Source organism: Orycteropus afer, unplaced genomic scaffold, assembly GCF_000298275.1.
Source record: "Orycteropus afer afer isolate SDZICR_OR568_19922 unplaced genomic scaffold, OryAfe1.0 scaffold00095, whole genome shotgun sequence".
Classification (NCBI taxonomy): domain Eukaryota; kingdom Metazoa; phylum Chordata; class Mammalia; order Tubulidentata; family Orycteropodidae; genus Orycteropus; species Orycteropus afer.
Genome location: NW_006921682.1, coordinates 9,731,640 through 9,743,142, shown reverse-complemented (window position 1 = coordinate 9,743,142; position 11,503 = coordinate 9,731,640). Strand labels below are relative to the sequence as shown.

Genomic DNA, 11,503 nt, shown 5'->3' with positions numbered 1-11,503 from the left:
AAAAAAAAAAAAGTTTGGTGGTTCAAACCCCAACCACTGGCTCCTTAGAATACAAGTCTTGTTTTACTCTGCACAGATAGTATTGCCATGTCAGAATCTGCTTTGCAATAACCAACAAACAGCCTCGTTCTAAAGCATTACATGTTAGTACAGGCTTTCCCAGACATGGTCAATAAAAATAATTTATCTAACATTGTTTTAGAAGTTAAATTGCAAGTAGCCATCTGGATAATAAAATACTTTTATTGTAGTTTATTATGTTTGTTTTGATTTATCAGATTATCTATGCTGACATAAGTACGATTGGACATAAACTTCGTATTTTCAAAGTCACATTGTACTTTCCTGTCTAAAATCTCATGCCATCTTCAAAATCCATATGGCATCCTTGCTTGGCAAACACTGATACATTATAATAATTTATGTATAATAAACCAGCTTATAAAATAAACTTTTCATAAAATGCTAAGTATAACTAGTATGCAGCTATTGAGATTCTGGTAAAGTGTTCACAAATTAATATTTCTATCTTTATATTTTTAGGTTCACCCTTCATTAATGCCATTATTCACAAAGGGTTTGATGAGCGACATGCATACATAGGAGGAATGTTTGGAGCTGGGATTTATTTTGCTGAAAACTCTTCTAAAAGCAACCAGTATGTTTATGGAATTGGAGGAGGAACAGGCTGCCCCACCCACAAAGATAGGTCATGTTATGTATGTCACAGGTGAGTATCTTGCCTTTAATAAAATGGTTACCATCTTCAGGTGGTGAACCAAATTAGTTTCTTAGGATCTACAGAAGTCACAGGTTGTCTTGTCTTACTTCCTAATAAGAATGGGAAGCTAGTTCTCTGATTAGCCTCTACCGGAATAGGAACAATGATAGCAGCAATGATACCAGTGGCAAAACCCAGATACACGTCAGCCACTCATAAGTTAGAAACTCAGTCCATCTTGGCTTTCTCTTTCCTTTCTTCGGAATCAGATAAAGAAAAGATTGAGAATTATTTCTATAGAACAAAGAACCATTAGCCCTTTTTGCATTTTAACTACAGCGCAAAACTTTATAAACAAGTAAAATCTTTAATTTACTTATGTTTTGTTGTTACAGATATATTTGGTTTAAGGCAGGATATGTAATTAGCCTTGAGTGAAAAGGCCAACTTCAAAAGATCAAAATCTGGAATTAATGGCAAACAAATGAATATCAACTTTTTAAATAGGATTTTTTTAAGTCATAAGGAAATTGGAAAGAATAATAATATACTATTTCTGAAGTAGGAGCCTGGTGGTGCAGTGGTTAAAATGCTCGTCTGGGAACCAAAAGGTCGGTGATTATAACCCATCAGCCATTCGGTGGGAGAAAGATGTGGCAGTCTGCTTCCATAAAAATTTATAGCCTTGGAAACCCTGTGGGGCCATTCTACTCTGTCATAGGGTCACTATGAGTCTAAATTGACAACAGCAATGGGTTGTTGTTGGTTTTTGTTTTGTTTTGTTTTTTGGTTTATCTCTGAAGTCAGTGAAAAAATTGTTCCCTTCCTTGACAGCGGGAAAAAATTGGAAATAATTGCACTTTACAAAGATTGGGATTTATTTTACATTTCTCTTTAAATTAATGAGCTGCATTATTTTTGCAAAGTCAGGGTAATAACTTACCTTATGGTTTAGTTAAATCCTTAAAGGGAACCATATATCCACTGTACTTGTTGATCTTAAAACTTAGCTCTCTCAGTTATGTTACAAAAAAACTGTAGCTAGCAGCAGTTGTAAGATGGATGCCACATGTCCAGAAGGAAACTTCTTTCTATTTACATGTCTGTGGTTAACACAAAAATTCCCAAGAACATGTAGCATGCTAGAGTTTCTTTTTGTTGCTTCAGACCTAACTGCTAATGGAGATAAAGTCAACCTAAATGACCAATGAAAGTGAACCTAAATAAACATTATTAATCACTTAAAAATTGACACACATTTATGTTTTACCCTAAATTTCCTAGAAAACAGTCTGAAGCAAAAGCTTGACAATTGCAGTCACAAGGAAGCAGGAATGAGGCCCCAAAAACTAGTGAGGTGATAGAGGAGGCAGAGCAAATACAGTGCAGCTTTTTAATAGGCTGGCTCCAGCTTTGCAACATGTGCAATTGATTGCTCTGCCCATGAGATATGTTCAAAGAGGTTGTATGAACTACTTTCTGAACATACATCAGTGAGAGGACACAAATGAATATATCTCCTGGCTTCTGTCTTGCACTGATCAGAATTGTGCCCATAGGGGGTCAGTACTCCCACATTTTGGGGATGCTACCTCTGTAGCCACTCCTTGGAAGGAAGGTTGGGCAATCTACTTCAGTAGTGATACTGCCTCGGAAACCCAAGAAGGGGTTGCTATGAGTAAAGTCCAACTCAACAGCACATAACAACAACAACAACAGCCTCTGCAGCACAAAGCCAGCCAGTAAGCAGGCGTAAGCCAGCAGTACTCTACACCTGCCATCTGCAGCCTACAGCCTCATGGGCTGACTAGGCAGGCCCTGTGGCTTCCCCTGCCTCCACAGCAGTGAGAAGTCCTTGGAAAGGCAGCAAAAGGCAGGATGCAAAGGCCTGTTAAGACTTTGTGTGACATGATAGCTATGGCAGTGGACCCAACTGGCTAAGTGGACAGAGTCTAGTGACCCTGTAGCCCAGCCACAATATGGCAATGGAATTCAAAACCTTCCTCTGGTGCACATCAAAACCCTTCCCTCTGGTTGCTACTAGAGAGTACATTGATACCAAGACAGCATCCCAAAAAAAGTCATCAAAATATCATCAAGCTTAAAAAAAAAAAGCTTTTCCAAATACACCAGCTCATCACTTACCAACAAAGTTAGGTTCCAAAGACTAGGTTGTTATGTGAAAATTGGCATTATGTGAAAAATGGAGGATTTTGTTGTTTGTTTACTGTTTTGTTTTTTTCTGTTTTCAGACCATCCATTTGTCCAATTTTTTACTATTTTTAATTTAGAAATGATCGTAGAAGTAAAAACAACTAAGATTTACTGATGTGACAAATTGAATTATGGATTATTCCTCTGTGGAGAAGAAGGCTTGGAGGAGACGAGCTGGATAAAGTCAGGCTGTGTGATTTGAGGGCCTATGGCTTAAGCATTTCACCTTCCTTCCACGCTGAGTCAGAGCTTCCAGGCAGAGCCACCTCTAAAGCTCCACTATTGTACCTACAAGCCCTGTGTTCAAAGTCTTGGAGAATTGCTCTGCCCTTCAGGCCTGGCAAGTCACTGAGGTTCAGGGCTTCCTGCAGTGATGCTGGGAAGCTGCTCACACACCCACCCCACAGCGGTTTTGAATTGAAGGTCCTCAGGCCAAATGTTTTCTTGCTGTTAGGTGCCGTTAAGTCAGCTCTGACTCATAGTGACCCCATGTACAACAGACAACAGAACAAAACATTGCCCAGTCCTGTGCCACTCTCATACTCCTTGGTATACTTGAGCCGTCATTGCTGTCACTGTGTCAGTCTATCTTGTTGAGAGTCTTCCCGTTTTTAGCTGACCCTCTAACTTCACCAAGTATGACATCTTTCTCCAGGGACTCCCACATTTTGGGGATGCTGCCTCTGCAGCCATTCCTCGGAAGGAAGGTTGGGCAACCAGCATGATCAAAGTAGGTGAGACGGAGTCTGGCCATTCTTGCTTCCAAGGAGCATTCTGGCTGCACTTCGTCCAAGACAGATTTGTTCTCTCTTCTGGCAGGCCATCGTATTTTCAGCACTCTTCCAAACACCGTCATTCACAGGCATTAACTCTTCTTCGGTCTTCCTTATTCATTGTCCTGCTTTCACATGCACGTGAAGTGACATAGGGCCTGGGAACCCAGAACAGATGTGTGCTGGCTTGGTGCCACCTATGAATCTGCCCAAAGGCTGTGGCCACAGAGGGTGTTAGCTCTAAACCAGCAGGAGGGAGTAGAGGGTGCAGGGCACTGTGGCCTGGCTTCCAGAGGCCATCCAGAGACCCTCCTCAAGAGAGGTGATGCTTCACAGCCATTGCTGCCATGCCTGCCGTCTCATTAATGCACAAAATAGTTTGCCTGTCTTAAATATTTTTTTAAAAAAAAATTAAGAATCTCAGATTTAAAGCTTCCTTTAAAGCACTGCTTTCCATTTTCTTTAGACAAATGCTTTTCTGTAGAGTGACCCTTGGAAAATCCTTTCTGCAATTCAGCACCATGAAAATGGCTCATGCCCCTCCAGGACATCATTCAGTTATCGGTAGACCAAGTGTGAATGGGCTTGCATATGCTGAATATGTCATCTACAGAGGAGAACAGGTATGTTACTCTTCAAGTAAGCATAACCAAGTAATTAAACTTGCCCGTAGACCATAGACACCACGTAAAAGTTTTTTTTGAAGAAATATTTAATGAAATATCTACCACATAGTCTGATTGCTTAGTCACTTTGAGTAAAAATAGAGTTATGAAATGATCCTTTGACATCTACTTTGCACACAGAACCAACCCATCAATCACCTGTCAGCCTAGCAGCACGACTATGAACAAGAGGGCACCTGAGAATTAAAGGTTGCAGTATCATGCTGGTCTAGAGGACTGCTGTTCCAAATTAATACTTTGCAGTGTTTTATGACAACAGGGCAGGGGGACCTAAAAGCAGCTGCCATTTATGGATCTTCTTCACAGATGTATTTGCCACAGGCTGGTCATATACGTTAAATCACTACAACTCTGATCATGGTATTTACATAGAACTATAACTTTCTGACTCATGAAGCTTCAGTAGATTTAATACTTCCAACCACTTAAGACTCCAAAATAAAATTGTCAGCAAACTTTCTAGAGTTTTTAACTTAATCCGTAATTACCATAATACTGCTAAATGCCTATCAGTTTTTATTTAAAAAATCAGTATGTCTGAATCTAATTGAATTTCAAATTAATACCATAACCATAACACTGAAGGAAAAGGCAAAAAAGAAAAAACTAAATCCAGGTAACCTTTGAAAACAATATTTGACTCTGTGCCCTCAGTCTTGAGCAGGTTTGATTATGGAATAAGAGAAAGAATTGGAATCATATCTTGAACTCTCTTCAGTAGCTCTGCTGATTAGGGGTGGTATAGGTAAAGCAATGAAACTCTTTTAGGTGTATTATCCAACTGAACAGATGAGCAGATGTATTGATGTCAGGATTCTCAGTGTAGAAGAGCCCCGCAAATTAGGGGAAAGCAAGAATGAATCCTGGAGGGATGGACTGAAATTGGAGATGTGAATATATACTCAAAAATTTTAATATATATATGTGTAAATGTGTGTGTACACACATATATATATGTACATATGGGTACATAAATACATATGTACGCATATGTATATAAATACACCTACAGCCCACATCTTGGTCTCTAATGTTGTTTTCGTTAGTTGCCATTGAATCAGTTCTGCCTTAGCAACCTTATGCACTACAGAATGAAAGACTGCCTGGTCCTGCGCCATCCTCACAGTTGTTGCCATGCTTGAGCCCCTCATTGCAGCCACTGTATCAATCCATTCCATCAAGGGTCTTCCCCTTTGTTCTGACCCTCTACTTTGCCTAGCATATCATCCTTCTCCAGGGACTGGTCCCTTCTGATGACATGACCAAAGTATGAGAGATGAAGACTGGCCATTCTCTCTTCTGAGGAGCATTCCATCTGTTAACTCCTTCAAGACAGATTTGTTCATTCTACTAGCAGTCCATGATACATTCAGTATTTTTCACCAACACAGCATTTCAAATGCATCAATTCTTCAGAAAAGAATTGGTCTCTAATATTCTCCGCTAAAAGGAATCAAGGCTTTGTGGAGAAACAGCTAATTCCAGAGCTGGGACAAAATAGGTACAAGGTGAGCCTGGAACATCTTGTTATACCAGAAAGTAATGAAGTGCTGGAAAAAAAGTAAAGTGGGCACATCACAAGAATGTGGAGCCCACTTCAAGGGGTTCCCACTGGCCAGAACTGGGAGCATATGAAATAACAGAATAAGTACAATAATGAATTTTAAAGTATTGAAAAAAGAAGAATTTACAAGTCTGTATTGATAAAAAATAAATAAATAGGAGATAGGGCTCTTGCTTGTGGTTTAAAATCAGGAAAGGTGTGCATCAGGGTTGTATTCTTTCCTCATACTTACTTTATATGCTGAGGAAATAATCCAAGAAGCTGGATTACATATAAGGAATATGGCATCGAAATTGGAGGAAAACTCATTAATAACCTATAATATACAGATGACTCAATGTTGCTTGCCAAACTGAAGAGGACCTGAAGCACATACTGATGAAGATCATCAACTATAGCCTTCAGTATGGATTTCACACTAGCATAAAATAAACAAAAATCCTCACAACTGGACCAATAAACAGTATCATAATCAATGGAGAAAAGATTGACGTTACCAAAGATTTTATTTTTCTTATATCCACAGTCAATGTCCATGGAAGCAGCAGTCAAGAAGTCAAGCAACATATTGCACTGGGGGCCAAATCTGCTGCAGAAGACTTTAAAAAAAAAAAGAAAAAAAGTGTTAGAAAGCAGAGATGTCATATTGAGAGCTAAGGTGTACCTGACCCAAGCCTCGGTATTTGCAATCACCTCATATGCATACAAAAACTGGACAGTGGATAAAAAAGACCAAAGAAGAATAGATTAATTTGAATTCTAGTGTTGGCAAAGAATACTGTATATACCATGGACTGCCAGAAGAGGGAACAAATCTGTCTTGGAAGAAGTACAGTTAGAATGCTTCTTAGAAGCAAGCATGGTGAGACCTTGTCTTACATACTTTGGGCATATTATCAGAAGATACCAGTCCTTGGAGGAGGATATTGTGGTAGTTAAGGTTACGTATTAACTTGCCTGGGCCTGGTTTTGAGTGCTTGGGCAGCTGGATGTAGTGTTCCCCATGATGAGACTGGTAATCAGCTCCATGGTGTAATCTACTGTGAGCAGCTAAGTAGCTGCCTTAGGGATGTGGTCTGCTCCCAGTATATAATGAGAAGCTTTAGGAATGGTCTGTAGTTTTTGGAAGGAGCTCTGGTAGTACAGTGACTAAGGCATCTGACTGCTAACCAGAAAGGAAGCAAGGTTGGGCGATCTACTTCTGTAAAGATTTGCCACATTGCAAACCCAGTGGGGTTCACTGTGAGTAGGAATTGACTCGATGGCACTGGGTTTGGAGTTTTGGTAGCTCTTGGCATGCTTGAATGCTGCATGTAGCCGAGTCATTATTCAGCAGCCTGCCATGTTGTCTGCTGATCCTGGGACTCTTAATGGACTTGAATCAGTGGCCTGCTATGTGGTTTGATAATACAGGACTGTGTCTTTTTACTTGGTGACTGTGTTAGACTGGGTTCTCTAGAGAAACAAAAACCAGTAAAGCTTATATATAGGTATATTTAGAGAGAAATTCGTCTTCGGAAAATGGCTCGCACACTTACAGAAGCTGGCAAGTCCAAAGTTCCTGGATCAGACGTCAAGCTGGAGGCTTTTCCTGGCTCTTGCAACCACAGAGGCTGAGGAGCTCAAGGCTGACAGGCAGTACACCAGCTGTTGACTCCAACGAATGACGAATCCAAGATCTCCAGACTGAATGGTGGACTGTTCACTCACGGACAGTTGTAGGCAGCACAACAGAATCCCGATCCACAGAAGAATGTCTCTCTTCCCAGGATGTCCTAGGATATACTGGAAGCAGGCCACACCCCTAGGGAAACTCCCCTTCAACAGATTGGCCACTCAGAACATAGTCATCTGATCCCATCATGGGAACAACCACACCACAGCAGCTCAAACCACACAGAATTGTGGTCCAGCCAAGTTGACACACAGCTCTAACTATCCCAGTGACCTTGAGTTTGTCAACCTCAGTAGCCAGAAGCTGCCTGAGTGAAGAAAGCCTCCAGTTTCAGTGGCCCAGGAGCAAGAGGCAAAGTGGAAGCCCAAGGTCGAGGGGCTTTCACCCAGCCCCTGGAGCCTGGCACTTTGAACTTGGACTTCTAGCCTCCCGAACTGTAAGAGAATAAACTCCTGTTTGTTACAGCCATCCCATTTGTGGTACTTTCTGTTACAGCAGCACAAAGTAACCAAGATAATTGCCATGCTTGGTAAAGTAGAGGGTCAAAGAAATAGAGGAAGACCCTCAACGAAATTAATTGACACAGTGACCGCAACAGTGGGCTCAAATACAGCAACAATTGTGAGGGTGGTGTAGGAGCAGGCAGTGTTTCCTTCTTTTCTGCATAGGGCGGCTATGAGTCAGAACTGACTCCAGTAGCACCTAACAACAGTAACAAGGGCCCTGCCAATGGCAGATAAGTCAGTGTGGAAGAAGTACTGGAGTTAGAAAATTACCATTTTACGGTCAACATAGTAAAGATAGATTTGGCAAGAAAAGGATGCTAACTCTAGGGGATAATTTTGATGAGGAAAAGGATTAATTACAAAGGATAAGAAAAAAATACAGTAATTACATGTTGGAAAAAGTACCTTGACTGAATGATCAGAATGAACATCACCGATGAGGCACAGGTAGACATAGAGTATACCTCCAGATACGATATTCTGAGAAGGTCATAACATCATGTATGCAGTATTCCTGACAAGAGTGGCTAGCCTCAAGCTAATCAGATTGAGGGGTGTTCTATTTAAAAATGTGGGAAGATGGTATTTTTAATGTCAATATTATAGAAGACAAAGGCTGTGTAAACTTTCCAGATTGAGTCTCAAGAGACATGACAAATAAATGAAACTTTACCCCTAAACTGGATCCTAGTACTAAAGGGAAAAGACAATATAAATAAACTGACAATATTGGAATATAGATGGCAGGTAGATAAAAATATTGTATCAACTTAAGTTTACGTTGATAATAGTACTATACTTATGTAAGTACATATATAATAGTGTATTCCCATTCTTAGGAAATAAATACTAGTGTATGTGGGGATAAAGCATCATGATGATGTATGCAACTTACTCTGAACTGATTCAGGAAAAAAATGTAGGGGTGTGTGTGAGAGAGAGAGAGAGAGAGAAAGATAGCGGTTGGGGAAGGACTACAAATGATGAACCAAATGAGATAGATAAAACTTTAACAACAGGTGGATCTTGGTAAAGGTGATTTGGGTACCATTTTGATTTTTATAATTTATCATGAATTTTCAGTTCTTGCCAAATGAAAGTTTACAAAATAATATATCAAAATTTTCTGTTTAATTCCTGAACTCTGGATTTCAAGAGAAGATGCTTTCATTTTGACTTGGTAATTCCACTTGTAAAAATTTGCATTAGATGTAATCAGTGATATTCACAAAAAGACGTGAATATAAGAATGTTCATCACTGTCTTCGTTATCATAATAAAAAATTTAAACAACCTAGATATTCAAGGAAGAATATCCTAGATATTGGAGGAAGAATCATTAACAACCTGCAATACGCTGATGACACAACTTTGTTTGCTGAAAGTAAGGATGACTTGAGCCACTTACTGATGAAGATTGAAGTCTACAGTCTACAGTCTGCAGTATGGATTACATCTCAATATAAAGAAAACAAAAATCCTCACAACTGGATCTATAAGCAGCATTATGATAAATGGAGAAAAAATTGAAATTGTTGAAGACTTCACATTGCTTGGTACTACAATTGACGCCAATGGAAGCAGCAGTCAGGACATCAGACAAAGTATAGCACTGGGCAAATCGGCTGCAAAGGACCTCTTTCAAGTGCTGAAGAGCAAAGATGTCTCCTTGAGGACTAAGGTGTGCCTGACATGAGCCATGGTATTTTCAATTGCCTCATATGCATGTGAGAGCTGGACAATGAATAAGGAGGACCGAAGAAGAGTTGATGCTTTTGAGCTATGGTGCTGGGGAAGAATGCTGAAAGTACCATGGGCTGCTAAAAGAACTAACAGGTCTGTGCTGGAGGAAGTGCAGCCAGAATGCTCCTTGGAGGAGAGAATGGCCAGACTTCATCTCACATACTTGGGTCATGTTGTCAGAAGGCACCATTCCCTGGAGAAGGATGTCATGCTTGGTAAGGTAGAGGGTCGACGAAAGAGAGGAAGACCCTTAACAAGATGGATTGACACGGTGTCAGCAGCGATGGGCTCAAGTATAGCAAGCATCAGGGAGCTGGCTTATGACAAGGCAGTGTTTCATTCTGCTGTGCATGGGGTTGCTATGAGTCGGAGACAACTCGATGGCACCTGACAACAACAGCAGCAGCAGATATTCAAAAAAAGGGAAAATGATTCAATGAATTTTAGTAGATTCATATGTGTGTGATTAAAACAATGCATTTATATATAGTATATATTAAGCAAAGAATCAACCAAAATTTAAAGTAGTTATCTTTGGGTGGTGAGATGATTTGTGATTTCTATTTCTTTTTTTAATTTATTTTTTGTTGTTGAGAATATGCATGCACGTCAGTTCAATTTCTGTGTATAGAATTTAATGACATTGATGATGAGTTGAGCATTCTCACCCTCCTTTTCTAAGTTGTACCTCACTCATTAAATAAATTCGCTATCTCCTTAGGTTCCTATCTAATCTTTCTAGTTGCTGTTGTGAATTTGATTCCATTTAGATAGTTCTTAAAACAGCATAATGTTCAAGGCAGAAATTTTTTTTACTAGTTAAGCTATAAACAACTGATTTTAAGAAGACTCAAGGGATGTTTTCAGTGTATCTCAGGGCAATGGTTTCAGAGTCCATGAGACCTTGAAATTCTGTTTAACATTTTCCTCTTTTGATCAGCATTCTTCAGTGGAATCTTCAATCAAAATGTTCAGTAATGGTAGCCAGGCACCATACGGTTCTTCTAGTCTCATGGCAAAGGAGGCAGTTATACATGGACACAATTAGCCACATATTCCATATCTTCCTTCTGTTCCTGATTCTCCTCCTTCCTCTGTTACTCTAGGTGAATAGAGACCAGATGTGGTGCCTTGGATGGATGCCTGCAAACTTTTAAGACCCCAGGCACTACACATCAAATTAGGAGGTGTAACAGAAAAACTAAACAATATTAGACCAGTTAACTGGTCTAATAACCCATGAAACCATGACCCTAAACTTATAGTCCAAGAAACCAAATCCCATAAGGTTTTTGGTTGTGCATAAGGAGCTACTCATTTTGTTACTGTTGTAAATATATCTATCACACAGTTTTTGCAAATTCAACTTTTTACAGGTGTTCAACTTATTACTAGCAATTATAGTGGTCAGCTGTGCAACCATATCCTCAGTCAATGCTATATTGCCATCACCTTTAACCCACCTTTTCTTCCTTTCTCCTGCTCCTGGTAAAAACACTAATAACATTGTCTATACATTTGCCTTGTCTTTTTGTATAATCTTTGTTTTGTTTTGTTTTGTTTTATGCATTGTTCCCTCCCCTCCCACCCCTGGTAACCAACAAAGAAAGTTTCCTTCCAT

General features: G+C 39.7%; 1 protein-coding gene across 1 annotated transcript in view; it reads left to right on the top strand.

The window, feature by feature from the left end:
* The window catches only part of LOC103198537 (poly [ADP-ribose] polymerase tankyrase-1), a 326,026-nt gene that overhangs the window by 309,128 nt on the left and 5,395 nt on the right, over positions 1-11,503 (top strand). Inside the window, exons 26-27 of the mRNA XM_007942708.2 lie at positions 544-730; positions 4,175-4,331. Of these exons, the coding sequence (XP_007940899.1) occupies positions 544-730; positions 4,175-4,331 (344 nt within the window). The remainder of the gene's footprint in view (positions 1-543; positions 731-4,174; positions 4,332-11,503) is intronic.